The sequence below is a fragment of the Ceratosolen solmsi genome, unplaced genomic scaffold, assembly GCF_000503995.2.
Source record: "Ceratosolen solmsi marchali unplaced genomic scaffold, CerSol_1.0 scaffold7, whole genome shotgun sequence".
Taxonomy (NCBI): domain Eukaryota; kingdom Metazoa; phylum Arthropoda; class Insecta; order Hymenoptera; family Agaonidae; genus Ceratosolen; species Ceratosolen solmsi.
Window position 1 is genome coordinate 11210634 of NW_011948413.1, and position 23831 is coordinate 11234464.

The window sequence follows — 23831 nt, forward strand, 5'->3', positions numbered from 1 at the left end:
TTTTAAGTTTACATGAAATTTGTATAAAAATTCAACCGTTTAACATACATATGTATTTTCAAAGGAATTGCTGTTCAACGTGAAAAATTATTTTACATGATGCAAAATATTGACTAAGTAACGTACTGTTTATATCTATTGAATGCACTAAGCTCCGATTTAGCTTTTTGATTAACACCAATTAGTATCTGCCCAATTATTAACGTTTATGCACATACACATTGTACTCAATTTGAATTTATTAATGTAACAAAAGCTTTTAATTATAATGCAATATTCATCAATGTATTAATGAAATTATTAAAATTATAAAGGCGTCTTGGGAAAAGATCTACGGATCATCGGAGGCAATGATGGCAACAAAATAGAATTCCCGTATATAGCATCACTCAGAATTGTCCATCAAATCCAACACATATGCGCGGGTATAATTGTAACTAAGAAGCACATACTATCGAGTGCCCATTGTATTTACGGCAAACAAATGTTTTATCGATACATAAGAGTCTATGTGGGAATTGACAATTTATATGATTTTTCGGAAATGCCGTATAGAGTTGAGTCCGTTCACATACACCCGCAATATAATGGAGAAAGAGTAGGAATAAATGGATATCACAATGATATTGTTGTTTACACGGTAAGCATAAAACTATTTATATTTAAATTATTATTATTCTATGTAATTATCTATTTATATACCATTACTTGCGTTACAAAATTTATTTATTAATCTATATTAATTATACAATATTAATGTATTTATTAATGTGATATTAATAATTTATTTATATAATGTATATATAATTTATATATTAATGTTTAGGTAAAAGTAGCCAACGATGTAATTATTGAATGTAGGCTAATTGAGCTTTCAATGTTATTGTTAACGTTTATTCGTAATTCAGCTATGATTGTAAATAAAACTTTCACAAATTTCTTCGATACAATAAGCAATTTAAATATTTCATTGTCAACAAGTATTTTAATTATTGCATACCTAGATTTTTTTTTATCTTATATAATTCATCGGTATTGAAGAAATGAACTTGGTTTTTAAATTTTCTCTTAGTATAAAAATTAGAATATGCTTTTTAAATATTTCGCTTATAATGAAATAAACGTCAATTATTGAAGTTTCAAAGCGCAACGTAAATTGTTTACATTAATATTTTGTGCATTATTCAATCGATTAAAAGATTTTTTCAATTCAATTTAATTATAATAATAATAATAATAATAATAATAATAATAATAATAATAATAATAATTTCCGAAAGATATTATTTTAAGGCTAATAACTCTTCGTTGTAGCTTGAAGAGAACATCGTATTCAATGAATATCAAAATAAGATAAGTCTTCCAGTGAAAAATGTCGGGCCCGCAACGAAAGTTGTAGTAAGTGGCTGGGGTATAACATTCTATCCAACGAAAAGGATCCCAGAACAAATTCAAAAACTTTCATTAATAGCGATGGATCCAGCCAACTGCTATAAGAAATTCAACATAAGTATTGTTGCCGATGAAATATGCACATTCACAAAAGGAGCTGGTGTATGCAATGTAAGCCACCATCTATAAAGTTCGTGCGAATGTAAATTGTTAAAATGAATTTGTCACGTGTTACATATCCAACATTTTTACATGTATAACTTGAGTCATTAAAGCAATGAAAGAGAATTTGTAGAGGTAGAATGAAATAGATATATTAATCTACTTAATCATTTTATTTTAAGTGCAGATTATTATTAATTAAAACGTAGTATATAATTAGCTTACATGAATTACATTGTATAGATTAGTATTAAATCTTATATTTAAATTATATTATATTGTAGACTGAGATATAAAAGTGATTTAATTCAAATATATATAATTTACATAAATTTTGTCAATTGAAACCTAAGCAGGTATATTATTGTTAAGAATATTATTGAATGTCATAGATTGTTGTATTGAAAGAAATGTTACACATTGAACATCTAATTCAATTATTAAATAATTTAATTACTTATATTTCTTGGAAACGAGATTAAACTACATTGCTAATTTAGCGAATAATATTAATTAGCATTACTATATCTTAGTAATATGTCTGAGTAAAGTAATAAACTATAAATTTATTTAAAGGAAATTTTCTCAGATACTGCATTGAAGTTATATGAATAACATGTATTAATTTACTAAATACGCGTTTTTCTTTTATATTACAGGGCGATAGTGGTGGTCCAGTGGTCAGACATGATAAACTCGTGGGTATCGTATCGCATGGTTTTCCCTGTGTCATGGGAATGCCCGATATACATACAAATGTTTATATGCATTTGGATTTTATTAAATCTATTATTGATTTTAATAAAGCTCTTTATTAAAGATATAGTGATTGACAAAATGTAATTGCCAGATTTAAGATCATTTTTTGTTTATGAATATATATATATATATAATTGTTAATAAAAATTAATTAAATGCTGCACGATTCAGTATTACGATTATTATGATATTTTATGTTACCCTGTTTTATGAGATATAATATTTGAAGTTTGAAATACGACTTATAAACTAATAATATTATTTGTTGTACTCTGTAGTATAAATATTATTGTACTAAGAATATCTCATCTCATAATTTTCAGCTTTGTAATATACAAAATAATCAATTTCAATTCAAAAACTATATTTGATTTAATAAATGAACAGAACACTGCCATAAATATTTATAATATTATAAATAAAATTATTTGGATTACGTACCAAATATATATTATTGAGCTCTTAATTTTTTTAAATAAATTAAATACATTGTTATTAATTGATAAATAACTTAAGTATGCTATTAATAAGTGCTAAGATAATTCGTTTTTTATTTTATATCATAAATGTATTTACGCTAGAAATATGTGGCTCTCCATAATTGAATTAACATTTATTGTAATAACTAAAATTTAATAATTTCATAATAAATTAACGTTTTTTCACTAGAACTTCTATATACTAAATAAGTCTTATGAACAGATACAAATTTATTCGAAAATATTTCTTTAAACGTTCGATAAAAGCTCAATAATAATAATAATAATAATAATAATAATAATTAATAAGAAAAATTAATTAAAAAAATTAATTGAGTTTAAATTAAAATAAGAATTTACAAATTCAAAACCTTGGTCAAAGCAATTATAATCATAATAATTAAAGTAAAATGGACTTATATATATTTATTTACTCTAGACAAATACGTCCTTTTTTTAAAAGCAGTTTAACTTTTCTTTTTCAACAAAATTTATGCACATACCATTATTATATTATAAAACTTATCTATATCAAATTTTACAGATTTCACGATATCATTAGCATATGAAGCGTTAATTTAATTCTGTGAAATATTACTATAAATATATCTATATATCTATTTTTACTATTATCTTCAATATAGAATATATTGTAAATATATAATATATGTAAATACATTATTAATAAATAGACAAAATTTAATCAAATTGCCTATAAAATTAAATTTTTATTGAAAATGACTGTATAAAGATTCTATTTTAAATAAGCTAATTGATGTGGCAAAATAAATGACAATGTCATTAAAATTCAATTAACTAAAAATAACATGATTAAGCATTACCAATAATTCTATATATAAATATGTAAATGATTTAAATTCGATTTTTCCATTGTATTTATTTTCTTTATCTATATTTACCTATTTGCATATATTAAATAAATATAAATAATAATCAATATAAATAACATTTTTTAATTTTTTTACATTTTTCCTCTGCAAAAAATTATGTACCCACTAAAAATTTTTAAACTTTTGAAATTTATTCATTACTATTCCATTAAATATTATAAACAATTGTTTACAATAATAATTTGTTGATAAATCACTGAATTTTTTAAAAGAAATTTCCATATTGAATTTATGTAAGTATTAACAGTTACAATATTATACGCTTAATAGCTTTACAAATGTAGTTTATTTTTTAAATTACTTAAACTATAATATGTTTTTTTTTATTTTGAACCAAATTTAGATATAAATTTATTATCTCTATTTACTATTGTTTACAAGCATAAAAATATATCAATATATATTGTCGTTTTATTCTATTTATATGTATATAATACAATTCATTATGTTTATATTCATAAGAAAGTAAATAGATGACTTTTAGTAATTAATGATTATCTAATTTTTATACCATTCATTATATTTTCTTGCAGTGATTAAAATTTTAGTATTATTATTTTGAATAAAATGATACTTAATTATTACGAATTATATGATTTTTACATAACTGAGTTATATATTAAATTTCCTATAACAAATAAATTAATAAAATTATTAAGTACATATAAATAATTATTTATTTTCAAACTTATGTAAGTTATAATTTGCATTTTACATACCATACAAATGAAATAGCATTCATAAGTGCAGCACTTAGTAGCTTTTAAATCAATCTCATGTAAATTTTTCTAAACTACGCATCATGTATATAAAAAAAATAATATTCATATGCTGTTAGACAAATACCTTAAAAACTTGTTATTATATTTAATCAAACAAACTTGAAGTGCAATTTTTCACTTTGTATTTCAATATATTAAAAATTTTAAAAACATTATAAAGATATACTAATTATAAAATTATATTAATTATAAGTTTAAAATAATAATACTCATTTTCATCACGCAAAACTCTTTTGAAACATTATGTTGTTGAGTAATCATAACGTTTTTAGAAACATTTCTAACGTAGTTTCATAAAGTTAGTTGTTTTTCACTATTCTAAAATGCAAAGTTTAAACACGGCTGCTTATTGTTTCAAAGAATTGTAAAATATTTAAATGTTCTATGTTTATTAGTTAATTTTATAATATATTCTGCTTTTTCAGATACAAATTCATAATTCATGGTAATTAAAGAAATATATTATAAAAATATCATTTAATGTGAAATTTATTTTTATGGCAATGTTTTCAAAACGCTTTAATTACCCCGTAAAAATTACTGGCACAGTTTTAAAAAACTTTAAATAATGTTTTGATTTTTTACGTTTTAACAATTGTTTTTCGTAATGGAAGATTACTGCACTGAACTATTTTTAATATATATATATATATATATATACATATATACAATTATAATTTTTTATTTATCCTTGGGTTACTTTCGAATATTCATTTCTGTTTATGAGAGTAATTTAGTATGTAAATTATTTCTAAATAATATGTGAATTATTTAAAAAAAGATACGGCGTAATAACTAAGAGCTAACATTATTATCTTGAATAAAACTTATAGTTTCTTAAAAAATGTATTGAAATAAAATTCTATAATCAATTTAATTATTAAATTTTTTAAAAATAAGTTCTGTAAAAAAAATGACTAAGTTTAAATTATTTACTTATTTTTATTAATAAATATGTACATATTGATATGGATTTCGTAGGAGGAGGATGTCGGAGTAAATATAGAATTATTGGATATTTTTTACTTTTAATTGTTAACTTCGTTCATCTTATAGTCGAAATCAAAGTAAGAAACGTTATAATTACATTTATCTACCATTAAAATGTAAAAGAGTTGGAAAAAATGTATTCAATAATTTTTAAATGTGTTTCTAAATTTTTGAAAAGTAGTAAATAAGTTATGAAAAACATAGTATAGATTTTTTTTATAGTATATTATGATATTAAATCATCTAACGTTATCGATTATTATTATTATTTATTTTATTTTATTTTTTTTTTTTTGTAACTATGAAAATCTATAATATTAATTACATTTTATGGAATTTAATTTTGGATGCATTGAAAAGTAAAAGTACTAATTGCTTGAATAAGAAATGTATATATTTTATTCATATAAATTAAAGTTTTAAAATTATAAAAAACATATCATTTTTAATTAGTAATTCAATCATATAATTCTGATAATTATATGAAATTTATATGAATTTAGCATATAATGTATAGCATATAAGTTTTTCAAGCTCTCAAAGTAGGTTAATTTGGAAAAGCATCAGATTAGGTTTCTAATTTCGTTATAATAATTATCATTTGATTTTTAAAGCAATATGAACTATTCAACAAATTATATTCGCCATAATAGGATTATCGTGAATGGCTGATATGAAATAAAGAGACTGTTAATACAATATTCTAGTGGGATACTAAAGCTTATGTAAAATAATATTTAGCTTTACGAACTTTTAACAGATCATTTCACATTTTAGATCATGAAAAATTTAATTTCTTTTTGGTATTTGTAATACTAATTTTATTAGTTATTTATATTTTATATTTCACATTTAATTTTGCATTTTATAATATTTTCCTTCACCCTTCGTTATAATTTACTTTGCTACATTGTTAAGAAGGTTTATCATATTTAATATTATTAAAATGAATTCCAAGAGAAACAAGCCGATTATTTTTATATTATGAAATCTAGTACTCATTACTTTATCTGAGTAAGTATGTTAAACTAGTTCTATTGTCAATATCTTTTCAAGTTCTTTAAAAACAAAAAAAAACAAAAACAAAAAACAAAAAACATATATATATATATATATAAAGCAATATTGAGACGTTATAGATTCGTATAATCTTACAATTTGAAATTAAAAAAATCATTTATTTTTATATTCATTTCATTCTAATTTTTTAGTAATTATATATTCCGAAAAGATTTAGAATTTTTAACTAAATACTATTTATTTCAAACGTTTCGAAATATATGCAATGAGACTTTTAATGATAATGAATTCCCAGAAATAAAAAGAAATTACTATTTCGTATTTAATTAAATTCACTAAATCATGATAAATGGAACATTAATTTTCACATTTGGTTGAACTACGTGAAATATTCTGGAGAATATTGATTAATTTCTTATAAAGTAGGAAAATATTAGCTAATAATTATATATTAATATATATATATATATATATATATATATATATATATATATAATCTATAATGCTACTTTATACAATTTAAATATATATATATGCTATAACGTATAATGAACCTTATTAATTATAGCACAATATTAAAATTTAGAAATTCCTTAATTCTATTAGAAATGGAAATGAACGCTAACAGTTTTATTAATTGTAAATTCATGAAAATTATACATTTTTGATCTTTGAATAAATGCAGTTGGATAAACGAAAAAAATGTAGTCATATTGCACATCCTCTACTATTTCAATTGAAATGCACAATATATTAATTAAATCTAATATGATAACAAATATAAAAATGACTAAAAAGAAATATAGAATATCTATCTGACTTAATTGTAATACTAAATTGTAGAATTTGTCTGTAATTGTAAAACTAAAATAATTGTAGCATAAAAAAAAACAGCGTCCAAGTAAATCATCGTATATCTTTTGCTATAGAATATATATCTTACATGCGCGTGGAGTGTGTTCGATTAACAAAATTAACATAACAATTAATTCTATTTACTCTTCTAGATATATAGATGGTAAAATAAGTCCATATATTTGTTCAAACAGTGTGTACAATTATATTTATTGTAATATTTTTATATAATCCAACAATTCGAATAGAATAAAATGAATTCTCGCATTACTTTATTTGATAATTACAATAAATTAAATTTCGTTTCGAAATATGAATTCACATTCTGTTCAATATCTATTTACATTATCTTGAGACGTTTGGAAATATATGTAATATGAGGAGTAGAATATAAGTGTCAATTATCTATATAATGTTTATAATGAATTTAGACTATCAGTCTAGTCTTGGCAACCAATCTACATGGATACTAAAATCATTATAGGTGTTTATACGGTATTAATTATTGGTAAGCCACGTAAATTGCAAGTATTCCTAACTATGAAGTCAGTCGGTTAAATAGAATTCTAATGCAAATAAACAAATGTAGAAAAAATTACAAAAATTAAATTAAAATAACTTAGTCGTTTTATATAAATTCAATTATCATTATGATTATATAAAAAAAAAAAAAACATCTCTAGTATAGTTTAAAATTACAATGTATTTATTTATTTAATAAATTAATTTTTTTAAGAAATTTTATCGTTTCATTACTATTTATTATTCTTATTTTCTATTTATTTGTAGTCGTTATATAAACATACGGTTTAAGAAGTTACCAAGTTTAATGTCAATTATTCACTATTTATCATTAATAATCTGTTTATTTACTTTCATTGTATAGTTAGTTTAAAATGAAAAATACAGGTACGGAAGACACTTTAAATTTGTTTCTATAGGAAATCTATAACAGTACATTTTTATTAACATAATAAAAATGTTTTGTTTTTATCTTTCGTAATTATTTTAAAAATTCCAATGAAGTGTAGAATTTCACAATAGTATTAATAGTTATTTAAATACTAGTTGCTAAATAGGTCGAAATAATTAATTTTATCATACAATATTAATACGCATTAAAAGTATTATTAATACATTGCGATAATATCAGTTAATGTGCATGTATGTTTGTGTATTATTATTAAGTATTGAATTACAGTTTCATGTACGTGTATCGAATTTTTAAAATATATTATTACATAATCAAAAATATAATGTTAAATGATACATTCTACTGCAGATGTTCACATGTAGTTCTGTCGCCTGATGATGAACAGTTAATGGGATTTAATTTATATGTTTTAATGCTTAAAAATATTTTCTTCTAATAAGTCTCGTAAAACTTTCAGGAACTCTTGGTAAAAATGTACGAATTATGGGGGGTCAAAGCTTAAGTGTCCGGGAATGCCCTTATTTGGTGTCAATTAGAAATTTGGTGCCTAGCATACATGTTTGTGCCGGTGCTATAATTACTAATAAACACATACTTACGGCCGGTCATTGTTTCTATAGAAGAAAAAAATACGAAAAATTAATTATTAACACTGGAAGTTCAGATTTACCTAATGTTTCTAAAACTCAGTTTACCATTAAAGTTGTAAATGTGCATCCCGAATTTTATGGCAAAATTGATAGTCCAGGTGATTTTCTCAATGATATCGCTGTTATTACAGTAAGTACAGTAATACTTACGTACTAATCGAATGTGTGCACATACATTTATATTTATATGATTATTTTGATTTTATAATATATTCTAAAAACAAAATTCTATTCATTTTAGCAAAAATTTCAATATTATTGCAACAATATGACAATATAAAGAATTCAATTGTATTTCTTTAATTGAAGGTATTATTAATGCAAAAAATAATAATATTATGAAAATAGTAAATTTTTAATAGTGAATATCAAGAAAGGTTTCAGTTGTTTATTAACAAATGAAACTGTATAATGTATTAAATCAAAATGATATTTTAGATAAGAATTTTTAAGTTCTTCGTTAGAAATAAAATTATTTTTAAACATGAACATGAAAATTAATTAATTTTTTCTTTTTTAGATTAACGAATGTATCGAATTTGATGAGTTTCAAAATAAAATAGACCTTCCGACCAATGATATTCTGTTCGACACTACTGTTATGCTAACTGGTTGGGATTTGACCAACAATGAAAGAAAAAAATATTCTGATCGTGTCTTACAAGCTCCAGTGAAAGTCATGAAAATTTCTGACTGTTTAAAATATTTTCCATTTCCTATTCGAAATGATTGCATCTGCACGTATGCGAATGGAATTTCTGCATTAAAAGTTAGTTTATCAATTTTCTTATTAATATTTAAATTAAGGGGCTATAGGAATTAAAATTATTAAATACATCAAAGGGGTTTGAACATAGAGATAAATTTTTTTTAATTTGATGCAAATTAATCCAATTTAATTTCTAATATTTTCAATCGTGTTTTAGGGTGATAGCGGTGGTCCCGTGACTGAAAATAATAAAATCATAGGTATTATATCTTTTAGTAATAGTGACGTGAAGAATATACCTGATGTACATATTAATGTTTATAAACATATGCAATTTATTCGATCGACAATAGATACAAATTTACAGTGTCAATAGAGAAAATATTATAAAATTAATTAGAATAGAATAAATACATTATAATTTAATAGCTAAAACGAAAAAAATTTTTTAATATAGTATATTTAAAAGTGTACTACATTTAAAATGTAAAATGATTAGATAAAAAATATATAATAAAAATATCGTGTTAAATTATGGGCGAGTAATGTTTATATTTTAACACACAAATGTAATCAAATTAATGCCATATCAGTAATATTTTTTATTATAATAAATAAAAAAATGTGTCGAATTGATTTACACATTGTATAACGAATTATAAGGTATGTAAGTAACATTTAAATCTCATTTCGTCATAAGAAATTTACATGAACCGTACTCATAATTCAGAGAGATTTTTTGTTAAAAAAAAAAAAAAAAAAAAAACACTTTAGCATTCCCAGTTTCTTACTCGCAAGTGGTACAATATACGTAAAAAAATAAATAAATTAAATCAAAGGAAAATTTATTTAATTATTATAATACATTTCAATTGTCCAGTCATAAATTAATACATACCGTCCATATTAATTTGTTGATACATTACAATTAGAAATATTCAATAATAATATTCAATTGAAAATTGTTTAAAATAAATATTTTATTATTTGTTTAATCAAATGAGAATGTTACTTTTTTATTTTTCATAATTAATTTTCATATTAACCACTTTATATTAATAAGTATTTTAATTGTTAAATTAATTTAATTATTTTAAAAATTGTCGAAGAGTATATAAATATATTGTTGAAATACTTTTACAAGTATTCTATATTCTTCTACTCTACAAGTACTCTTTACAAGTATTTTACAAGTATTCTAAGAATAATATCATTTAAAAAATTAAATAGTAAAATAGATTTTCCAAATATTTTTGGAAATGATTTTATACTCGAAATTCTTTATAGAAGAATATTTGCATCTAAATATTATGCGAGCATGACTTTTGCATAAGCAATTACTAATAAAAGGTGACTTCTTCTTAGAAATTAAAAAGAAATTATTCAATTTTTAAGTTTTTCAAATTTTTAATTATAGTACATTTCATAATTGTTTAAGTTATTACAGAAACTCAATAAAATAAATATTTAATTATTTGCTTTATGACATACACATTATATTAGAAATTAATTAAATAATTTGTAAAATAATATTATTATTGTATTAAAAGTTTTAAATATAATAGAAACCCTAGAATTATTATTTCTGATTTATTAATTTTTCAATTAAACGTATTAATGTCATGCAAATCATATAAACAAGTTATTTTACTATAATAGAAAACTTACATCACGTTAAAATAAATGATTGATTAAATTATTAAAATCGAATATAATTTAGCTGATTTACTGTGAACAGTATTTTAAAATATTTGGTCAATAAAAAAATATCTTTATTATAAAATGAAAAAAAAAATCCAATCCTTTTTCAATAGATTCCTTAATAATAAAGCATAAATTAAATATTTTAGTATAAATATATCTATTAGTTAAGAGCTATGTGACATGAATAATTACTTATATTCTTATGAAGCGAATGTCATTTCAATCATAATTAAGCATTCCAATAAAAATAATTTTTAATTAGTGATAATAAGGAATAAACATATGATAAATGTATGAACAATATCAAAACTTTATTATAATAATTCATTTTCTCACGGTATTTTTCATAAAGCTTTTTATTTGTACAATATGCACAAGATAAATAATGTAATCTTTCTATAATTAAAAATATCTTTATATTATTTTATTCGTTATTGCATATAATTCAAGTCAAATTGTAGTCGAATATTTGTATTAAATGGTAATGAAAACAACGGATTTTTTCAAATTTTTATTGCTATATTATTAAAATTAATTGATTCAATATAATTTTATACGAACAGCATAATTCACATTAGTTCATTAATATAATTGCTTTACACGATTGAACTTTATTATCTGATTATTTAATGTGCTTAATGACATCTCACAGTAACAATAAACATACGTAAAAGTTTACAACTCTGTTTTAATTTTTTTTTACTCATATTTAGACATTTAGATAATAAAATACTCTTTGATGAAGCTGTTTTAAATAAATATTGAAGTAAGATTCAGACATGTTTCAATAAAGAATTTTGACATCATATAAAGCAAATCATTGTAGGCAACTTTTTATTGTTAACTGACTGACGTACAAATGAGAATTCAAATAATTAATTTACTTTGGATATTTCTATTTGTTGGTATGTAATTTTACCGATATTCCTGTCTGTGGATCTTGCGAAAAATTATAAAAAATCTCGAAGGAAGAAATTATTTTGATTTTAAAATTGGTATAAAAAGAAAAACTGTAACTATAAAGTACGCCTTCGTTATTTTCGAATGGAATAATACAAGCTACATTGAATAATAAATATTTAATTTATTATCCACATTATTTTATTGAAATTATCTGTTTCAAAAATAGAAGCATAGATCATCATCAGTTGAATCATATTTATGTTATTTTTTATAAATCTTTATTAATCAATTGCTATTAGTATAGTTTTCGTTAATCTTATTGCATATCATATTTGATTGGATAATCCTTTTAAAAATTAGTTAAAAATATTTCAGGTGCTTATGGAAAACGAGAAAGAATTGTAAATGGAGCTGTAGTCGACATACGCAATTTGCCATTCATTGTCTCCATAAGATTTAATCCAACGAATATTCATTTATGTGGCGGCATTATACTTAGTCAAAAACACGTACTCACTGTTGCTCATTGTGTTTATGATTTTAAATACGATTGGTCCAACCTAAAAGTATTTGCTGGAACTTCGACTTTGTCTGCGACCGAAGGTACTGCGTATGCGGTAGAAAGTATTCGGTATCATCCACGGTATAACGCTGTACTCGTGGAAATAACTCGTTACCGCTATGATTTGGCCATTCTCAGTGTAAGTTGCTCGTTCATAATCTCAATAATAATGAATTTCATTTGAAAGATGTATGTATTTATTACAAATACTTTTAAATTTAAATGCGCCACGTGCAGTAGAATTTAACAAAAATATTCAATTTTTTATATGCGAATAATTAAAATTACATACGCATTGCTTATATTATAGAATTTTAAGGAAATTTTTTTTCCATCTATTAGGTCGAAGAAGTTATTAATTTTAACGAAGTACAAAAACCAGCTTCTCTTCCAACAAGAGATATTATTCCAGGCGATGATGTTATAATAGCTGGTTGGGGACTACCAACGCCTTTAAAAGGATTTTTTTCTTATAATTTACAAAAAGCTACGGTGAAAGTTGTTACATATAAATACTGTAGAGAAAATTTCCCATTTCCTTTATATAATGAGCAGTTTTGTACATATATGAAGAAAACTAGCGCAAGAGATGTAAGTATTTAAATATTTTCCTATACATAAGCTAACAAATATGTCGAATAAAAATAATTCTATAAAGCTAAAACTTCCATACCTTTTATGAAATGTAAACAATACCTGTAGATAGACAATAGTAATAAACAATTTTCCACATAAGACTGATCATCTTTTCAACACATTTGAATCTAATAGTAAAACGGAATCCGAACGAATCATTGTTTTCTTACAAAAATATTATAAGATTTATTAAATATCAATTAAAAAATATTAAAAACCACTTAATTGAGCTATTATTTTTATTATTTTTACCATATGTAGCAAATTTCACCGATAAATTAATCAATTTTTCTTGATCGTGCCAAACAATTGATCCCTTTGCAGCCGAAATAATGGATCAACCAATTGTGTAAATAATATGTTTTTGGCATATTCACAGGGTGACGACGGAGGACCGGTAATTAGTAATGATACAGTAATTGGCATTATGATTTATAGAAGTTCATCAGTCCATGATGCCTGTGATATTCAAAGCAATCTTTACAAACAAATGGATTTCATAAAATCCGTCCTCCAGCATTAACATCTTTATGTTTAATTTACTATTTAATAATTAATATGTCACATTTATCGCTTCTTTGAAATGTATATAATATTTTTCATAAGTTAAAAAGAAATTGCGATTCACAAAGCACTTTTCTAAACATGGGAAATGTGAACTACTTAGTCATTATGATACAGTGATACTACTACCATACGCTTATTTCATGATTTTTGCAATCGCCCAGTCGTGGAAATCACCGTGACAAAATGAGTATTCGCAATCAAAATATGGACAATACGTACCTATGCATTACAGCGAACATAGCTCAGCTTATCTTGTACATACAGCTGATACGCATTTGTTCAACTAACTTCGAGCTAACGAATTGACGTAACGTTGACGTACATTGTGCCACCAACCGGAATTCACGTTGATTGAACGAAGATACTTGGAACTGCGAGAACTCCACTCTATCATATAAATATTACATGTAAGTGATATCGAGCATAGTAACTCCTACTAACGAAATGATTACACTCTGTATTAAAGTTTTATTACACCGAATGGGAAATTCATTTATAACGACTATGCCTTTTTTAGGGTCATCCGATGAATTTCCACCGACTCTCGAATGTAATTACTTTCTAGCTCTAATTGCGGTATACTCAATTCTATTGTTATTATTATTATTATTCAATTAGAGTAATAATGTTTATACCGTTAATACTGTTATATAAATATATATATATATATATATATATATATATACGCGCGCACATACAACACAAATACTAACTGTTCTAACTAATCGATGTAATAGCAATGTATACCAATTAATTATAAATAAACCGCAATGAATAAAGCTAAACAAATTGTATGAATAACATTTTGCATCAGAAAACATTCTGGATATTCTGGATAAGCACGTTACTCGAATACTACAATAATATATTGGAAAAAAATATATCAACCGTATTTAAAATAGATTGGTTTTTGATTACTCGATGAATTTCCATCATTTTTTTTCACTAATCGAATAATACTGATTTAAAATAAAACCTATACTGATTGAAAAAAATAATAAGCACGAAAAAGTAGGGAACGGTAGTAGATAACGGCTGATGTAGTGCTAATTTTAATTAGAATACAAACTTACAAAACTTGAATTAACAATATATTACAATCAAATGATAATCAATTTACGAAGTCTAAAAAATATTTCAAGTGTACAGTCTTCATAATTAATACAAAATTTATAATTCATAACAGTAAACTAGATTTCTTAGCGATTTATATACGAAGAACAAACACATAGTTATAAAATATATATATATATATATATATATATATATATATATGAAATTTTCTCTAAATGTAAAAATTAGGGGAAAAACAATGGAATTTAATGAGATTTTAAAGTCTAATAGAAAGTGTATACTTGCAGATTTACTTTCATATCTCCTAAACCAAAAATTTCAATACATATTCTCTAACTATAGCAGATATAATTTCATTATCAATACTACAATCCTAATCATCGACATCGGCATTATTATAATTATCACTAATTTCTAAAATTTATACATTTTTAGAATATTTTACACATACATCATTTATACATCATTCGTGCAGTTTTGTTATATTTCATATAAATAATATAAACATTTTTCTTTGTTTGTAGTAATTTATTGTATTGGATAATTAATATAATATATGGTAGAAAGAATTTTGGGACAGAAACTATGAAATTAAAAATGAATTTTTAAAGAGATTGGAGATGAAAAAATGTGCTGCTATGATACTAGAAATTAAAAAATAATCAGTAAATGGATTTTTATTTTTTTTTTTTTTGAATATTAAAAGAATATTATGAAAACAGAAATTAATTATTAAAAAAGATTTTTTGCGTATTATTGGAAATAATTACGTAAAAATGATGTACGCGGTATTACTTGATATTGTGTCTTTCTATGTAATCAATGATTAATTATAAATATTTGCGAAAATAAATAATTAGTGAAACAACAGATTATTTTAATTTTAGGATTATTTTATAAATTAATTCAAGAATCTATATTTTCTTCAAACTTTCACATCAATCAATAACATAATGAACAATCGATTACTACTCCTATTAGTTTGTTCTTAATTGTACATTAAGAATAAAGTTTCTATACATGAACATTCGGAATATTTTAATAATTTTTATGCATAATTTCTGTAGAAATTTATAAAGAAACTTCTATTTTACTTACATTTTCTAAATTTTGCTGTAACAAAAAAATTTTTCTGCATGTAATATGAATATAATGTTATAAAACATAATTTATAGTAATTTACAATTATTATTTACGAATTATTATTATTTTCGGTTTCATCTGAAAGATAAGCAATATAATATATTTCTGTTTAATTAATATACATATAAGGAAAAGATGCATAATTTTATTTTTTTTTAATATTTAATTGCATAAACTTATTTTACAATTTATCGTGAGTAAATCATATATTAACAAATTGATAGGTTTTTTTTTATAAAATTATAATTTTAATTTTTTTTTAAATGTTTTTATATCTCGTGTATTTATATTAATTCATAATTTTCAAATATTACATTTGCTTTCTATCGAATCAAACCTAAATAATCGATCAATATTTATTTCTAATATAATTTTGAAAATATGTATATTTAAATGCCTGCTGATTTTTGAGAAATTTCATTATTGTTGACGAAATTCAAAGTGAAAAATCAATTAATATTCCAGGCATTAATTATTATTGCAAACCATTTTCCTGATAATATTATCGATGTGATCATATTCACTATCGTTTTACTCAATATTGTATATCTATTGATTGGCAATTATATCCAATTATAATTTATCGTAATTGAATTGTCGTAGAAAAATTTTATTCTTATGTATCAGTGCCAATTAGAAATTAATAAAAATCAATATGAATTAGCAACTTCACATTATCCAATGCAATGACAATTTTTATGGAAAATTTTTTTGGCGTATATAAAGAATTTTATTTAACTATTGGATTGATCCAAATTACCAAATACGAATTTTGATATGAGAATTTTGTTATATTTTTACATATTATCATTTGCTTATTTATTTTACTAAGTTTATTCAGCTGACTTTGCCTTATAATCCAATGGTTAACTAAAAACTATTGATTCAGTATGTTTATATCGCAACTAATTTTCATATTTATTTGTTATTAAATAGTTTTCAGATTTAAGTAGATTACTTGGCTTTGTTTGAATTTTTGTAATTTTTTATATAGAATTTTCCTATTCGGAAGAATAATATATACATTTTCATTGGAAAATATTTTACCGTCCAATTACTTTAAATATTTATTGCATGATGAAATTATTTTTTTTGTAATTTTTAATGATGTGACATATATTTTTATCGGTCAATAATAGTTTTTGTTTACTTTATAATAGAAAATGCATTTCGATATAATTACCAGAATAATTCAAATGTTCTCAATTTTTCTGGCCGTATTTGCATAGACTTGAAGGTTCTCCGTTTTATATATATTTTTGTCAATTACTTTATTGATCTTATAAGAGAAAATTATGAAATTTATAAAAAAATATTTTCAGCAACGCTATTTACTTTTATAATACTATTAGAATGATTATCATTTTATAAATATAATTTATTAGAGTTTTATCATTTTTGTTGATATATATTATTATTGTCGAATATTTAAAAAAATTGTTTGTTTGTATTATTAAATTTATATTTCCAAAATATATATCTTATAATTACGACTATAACTAAGCAATGTTTTGCATTTTAAACGTTCAATTACAAATTAAAAAAAAATATTCTTTTTTAATAATAAATATATTCTTAAGTGTATATATATGTATATATATGTATGTATATTATGTGTGCATGTATATATATATATATATATGTATGTATGTATGTATATATATATACATATATATATATTTAATATATATAATATATATTTATATAATATATAATATATAATATATGTACATATTATATACATATATATATATATATATATATATATGTATGTATGTATGTATATATATATACATATATATATATATTTAATATATATAATATATATTTATATAATATATAATATATAATATATGTACATATTATATACATATATATATATATATATATACATCATATATATACAAGATATGTATGTATATGTATGTATATATATGCGTCATTTCATTGTCATAAAAAATTAATTCAACTAATTCTTCATAAATTCATATATGTAATATTTTCTTTTTTCTGTTATTAAATAATGTTATATAATTATATTATATATACATATAATACGTATAATGATTTTATGCTATTTGTAATAAATTGAAATATCTAAATTCATTAACCTGTTGATATTATATATTCATTAATCTGTTTATGAAATTTAGTTCCTACAATTACATTTTTTTATCTGATATTTAAATTGTTTGAATAAATAGAGACTAATGTAAGAATATATAACCGTATATTTTATATATTTTCATGAAATTATTTGAAATAAATATTTATGTAGCATTTAAAGTTAAATTTAAAATTTAAATTAATTTAGCATTTAAAACATTTTAGAAGTTTTTTTACTTGAAAATTTATGTCATATAAAGTACCATATTCCAGTCAATTTCATCTTTTTGACACTATTGTTATCTGTTATTGTTATCAATTATTTAGTAATTGATGGGTGTAAAAATGAAAATTCAAATAATTAATTTACTTTGGATATTTCTATTTGTTGGTATGTAATTTTACCGATATTCCTGTCTGTGGATCTTGCGAAAAATTATAAAAAATCTCGAAGGAAGAAATTATTTTGATTTTAAAATTGGTATAAAAAGAAAAACTGTAACTATAAAGTACGCCTTCGTTATTTTCGAATGGAATAATACAAGCTACATTGAATAATAAATATTTAATTTATTATCCACATTATTTTATTGAAATTATCTGTTTCAAAAATAGAAGCATAGATCATCATCAGTTGAATCATATTTATGTTATTTTTTATAAATCTTTATTAATCAATTGCTATTAGTATAGTTTTCGTTAATCTTATTGCATATCATATTTGATTGGATAATCCTTTTAAAAATTAGTTAAAAATATTTCAGGTGCTTATGGAAAACGAGAAAGAATTGTAAATGGAGCTGTAGTCGACATACGCAATTTGCCATTCATTGTCTCCATAAGATTTAATCCAACGAATATTCATTTATGTGGCGGCATTATACTTAGTCAAAAACACGTACTCACTGTTGCTCATTGTGTTTATGATTTTAAATACGATTGGTCCAACCTAAAAGTATTTGCTGGAACTTCGACTTTGTCTGCGACCGAAGGTACTGCGTATGCGGTAGAAAGTATTCGGTATCATCCACGGTATAACGCTGTACTCGTGGAAATAACTCGTTACCGCTATGATTTGGCCATTCTCAGTGTAAGTTGCTCGTTCATAATCTCAATAATAATGAATTTCATTTGAAAGATGTATGTATTTATTACAAATACTTTTAAATTTAAATGCGCCACGTGCAGTAGAATTTAACAAAAATATTCAATTTTTTATATGCGAATAATTAGAACTATTTAAGAATAGATTTACTCGTTCTACGAGGTTTAGCGAATGAAATATTTTTGCTCTATTAGGTCCAAGGATCGATTCAGTATAACGAAATACGGAAGCCAGCTGTTCTTGCAACGAGAGATGTTATTCCAAACCAAAATGTTGTGATAGCTGGCTGGGGGCTACTAACACGTTTGAAAGGAAGATTTTCTTATAATTTGAGACAATCTACAGTTAAAACTGTTACACATGAATACTGTAAAAGTAATTTCCCCTTCCCCGTATATGATGATGAATTTTGCACATATTTGCATGAAGGAGGCTTTGGAGATGTAAGTATTCAAATACTTCAATGAGCATTAAAAGGATAATTTGAAATAAACATAATTGTATGATGTTTAATTAAACGTATATATTTAGAATTTCCATCAATGCTACAGCGAAATCTTAATAAATGTTTGTCCAGTTACAAAAATATCATATCACCAATTTAATTCATAGACGAACGGGCGAAATGTATATTGCTTCGAAACAAAAATAATGTCATAATAAATTTTCATATTTTCACAGGGTGACGAAGGAGGACCCGTAATAAGTAATGGGGTAGTAATTGGTATTATTACCTACAGAAGTTCATCGGAAAATGATGTATGTGACATTCATAGTAATCTTTATAGACAAATGGATTTTATAAGGTCCGTCCTGCATCGTTAATAGGTTTAATATTATTTCTTCTTTAAAATAATTTATACAGAATGATTTACTAAATCGTCAAAATATGTATACTAAAGTTTTCATGAGTTAAAAAATTGTGATAACGCTAAGCCAATTCCTATATCTTTATGTAAACTTCAGTAGTTTGAAATAAAATAAGTTGTTGGAAGAAAAGACGAATAGCTTATCAATCAATATTCTATCATAAGTTAAACTCTATTGTTTAATTAAATTATCATATTCTATACATGTGTTCTAGTACCCAATAATATAATATCCGAAAAGACTTCTTTTATTTATATTTTAAAAATAGTCATATATAGTTAGTACAGAAATTAAAAATTTAAATTATATCATAACTAATTTATTATTAATGCTAATTTCGATGATATTACCTTCCAAAATTTTGCTTGAAAAGTTCCGCATTATTGACAATGAATGGATACATAAGATATTTGTATTATATTAAACAAATAATGGCAAATATAAGCAACATTTTTTCAATTTTTCAAGCTTCATAATTCATAAATGCGTGTTGTATTTTTCAGTCACAATAAAAGTAATAAAAAAATTCTATGTAATATATTATATATATCGAACTCCTTGGTATGTAAAAACTTACAATTAAATTAATAATTAAACAAAATTTGAATCGAATTATTTGCAATATTTTAAGTTTTGAAATATATTTCAATTATATGGTCGTTATTTTGACTTATTATGCATGATTTATTCAATTTATCAGCAATTCATATATTAAAAAGATATTGTTTATATATTTGCAATTTTTTCTAACGCTAAAATGAAAACCACCATTTCATTTAATAAGATTTTAAAGTTGTGATTGAGAACGCACTGATTCATTTTAATTTTCACTAAACAATGAAACTTAACAACTATCGATATTACTTGAATAGTATTATCTTCAAACTTAGATTTAATTTTAGAAATATTGAATAAAATTATTGTAAAAATTGATAGTGTGTAACTGATTAGTGATCAAATTGTTTGAAATAATATTCTATTGATGATTATAAAAACAGTCAATTGAATTTAAAATTAACATATCATATTTTTTATTTGCAATCATTTAATTAAAATACATAAAAAAATCCTTTCCGGTATTCTGTTTATTCAAACTGTTTTTATTGAAATGAAAATTATTAAATTTATTGTGTATTCTTCAAAACATTATCATGTGTCAATATGTTTTACTCAATATTGTATATTTATTGTTTTGCAATTATATCCAATTATAATTTATCGTAATTGAATTGTCGTAGAAAAATTTTATTCTTATGTATCAGTGCCAATTAGAAATTAATAAAAATCAATATGAATTAGCAACTTCACATTATTCAATGCAATGACAATTTTTATGGAAAATTTTTTTGGCGTATATAAAGAATTTTATTTAACTATTGGATTGATCCAAATTACCAAATACGAATTTTGATATGAGAATTTTGTTATATTTTTACATATTATCATTTGCTTATTTATTTTACTAAGTTTATTCAGCTGACTTTGCCTTATAATCCAATAGTTAACTAAAAACTATTGATTCAGTATGTTTATATCGCAACTAATTTTCATATTTATTTGTGATTAAATAGTTTTCAGATTTAAGTAGATTACTTGGCTTTGTTTGAATTTTTGTAATTTTTTATATAGAATTTTCCTATTCGGAAGAATAATATATACATTTTCATTGTAAAATATTTTACCGTCCAATTACTTTAAATATTTATTGCATGATGAAATTATTTTTTTTGTAATTTTTAATGATGTGACATATATTTTTATCGGTCAATAATAGCTTTCGTTTACTTTATATTGGAAAATGCATTTCGATATAATTACCAGAATAATTCAAATTTTCTCAATTTTTCTGGCCGTATTTGCATAGACTTGAAGGTTCTCCGTTTTATATATATTTTTGTCAATTACTTTATTGATCTTATAAGAGAAAATTATGAAATTTATAAAAAAATATTTTCAGCAACGCTATTTACTTTTATAATACTAATAGAATGATTATTTTCTCATTTTATTATTATATACTCGATGAATATTTACGAAATTATCGAATACAAAGGTTAGAGTTGTGTAATTTTCTAATTTTACTTACGTTTTTATAATGAGTTCAATTAATATGTTAATTATATATATTTATAAATTATGAAATTAATTATAAAAACAATAAATGCTTATAAAACTTATTTACAAATACAATGCACTACTAATTAATTTCCATTATTATATATATATATATATATATATATATATATATATTGCATTATTTATAGAAATTACATTTATAAATTAATTTTATGGATTTCTATTATATTAGAATATGCTGTTTTTATCTGTTTCTATTATTCAATTAAATATTTAAATCTCATATTTACATAATTAATACCGTAATTAATAGAAATTCTGCGTATTTATCTTAGTCGATTAAAAAATTTTCTTACTATTTTTTATTTTTATTCTTATAAATTTTATAAACAAGAATTATATTCATTATCGTATATTTTTCATACCAATTGGTTTCTCTGTTTACGCCAGTTAAAATTAATTTGATAAATCATTGTCTTTTTCAAAATACATACTATATTTCAGATCTATAGAATAAATGACACTCAGTTTGTATCGATAAATATATTTATTGGATCAACTATTATCAATAAATCTATTGCTTAATATAAATGTACAAAGTACGATACAACAATCAAGTATATTAGTCATATGAATTCTTGTTTAACTAATTTTAAAAACTCTGTGCTAAAAAAATTGAAATTAAATTATTTTAGAATTATTTAAATACTTTATACTACAATGTTATTAAGATTTTTATTTTATAATTCAGTAATTTATTTATAACTTACTTTACGAATTGACAGACTATTTTCAAGCCAGTTAGATAAAATTACAATTGTAACTGTAATTCAAAGAACCTATAACATTCATATTTAATTAAACTGTAATTGAATATTAAATACTGTTAACAAGATTTTAAAAAATCATGGCTTAATTTATTAATAATAGAATTATCTCTAAATTATGAAACGGAAAAAATTAAAGTCCTTCGATTAAGCCGCTTGTTAATTAAAAATAAAATAAGAAACATTTTAATAGTAGTAACTATTATTCCAGCAATGTGTGGATGATTTAATTCCTATTTAAAAACTCAAATATAAAAAGTAGAACAGGTGATAATTAGAAGCTCAAATGAGATGTTGCAATGATTAACAAATATAACATCTTTAAATGACAGAAATATTTAAATGAATTTTGACTACTTCAATACAATTGATACCATTAAAGTATAAATATAATGATAAACGTAGCCTTAATTAAAAATAAATATACTATGTATAAGTGCAAATTTTGGGTATTATTAGAACATATTCTATCTGAAATTACTTTGATTGCAGAAATATAATAATGTGAATTCGAATTAAAAATCGTTGTTACCTGTTAAATATAGCAACAACGACGAAAATGCCTTTACTCTAGTAACATTTAAGTGAATTAATAATTTTTCACTTACATGCGAG

General features: G+C 22.4%; 4 protein-coding genes across 4 annotated transcripts; all 4 read left to right on the forward strand.

Annotated features, from left to right (window-relative positions):
* Positions 1-544: 544 nt before the first annotated feature.
* On the forward strand, positions 545-2410 carry LOC105367686 (chymotrypsin-2-like). The gene is made up of 4 exons (XM_011506453.1): positions 545-640; positions 1315-1563; positions 2214-2312; positions 2405-2410. Exons 1-4 carry the CDS (start codon positions 545-547, stop codon positions 2408-2410), a joined length of 450 nt encoding a protein of 149 aa, XP_011504755.1.
* Positions 2411-7807: 5397 nt separating this feature from the next.
* Positions 7808-10019, forward strand: LOC105367687 (trypsin I-P1-like). The gene is made up of 4 exons (XM_011506454.1): positions 7808-7858; positions 8742-9064; positions 9455-9703; positions 9861-10019. Exons 1-4 carry the CDS (start codon positions 7813-7815, stop codon positions 10017-10019), a joined length of 777 nt encoding a protein of 258 aa, XP_011504756.1. The 5' UTR covers positions 7808-7812.
* Positions 10020-11985: 1966 nt separating this feature from the next.
* On the forward strand, positions 11986-14008 carry LOC105367688 (trypsin-7-like). The gene is made up of 4 exons (XM_011506455.1): positions 11986-11998; positions 12626-12951; positions 13155-13403; positions 13828-14008. Exons 1-4 carry the CDS (start codon positions 11986-11988, stop codon positions 13969-13971), a joined length of 732 nt encoding a protein of 243 aa, XP_011504757.1. The 3' UTR covers positions 13972-14008.
* Positions 14009-14198: 190 nt separating this feature from the next.
* LOC105367689 (chymotrypsin-1-like) lies at positions 14199-20268 on the forward strand. The gene is made up of 4 exons (XM_011506458.1): positions 14199-14202; positions 19103-19428; positions 19638-19886; positions 20125-20268. The coding sequence occupies exons 1-4, from the start codon at positions 14199-14201 to the stop codon at positions 20266-20268; spliced, it is 723 nt and encodes a 240-aa protein (XP_011504760.1).
* The last annotated feature ends 3563 nt before the right edge of the window (positions 20269-23831 follow it).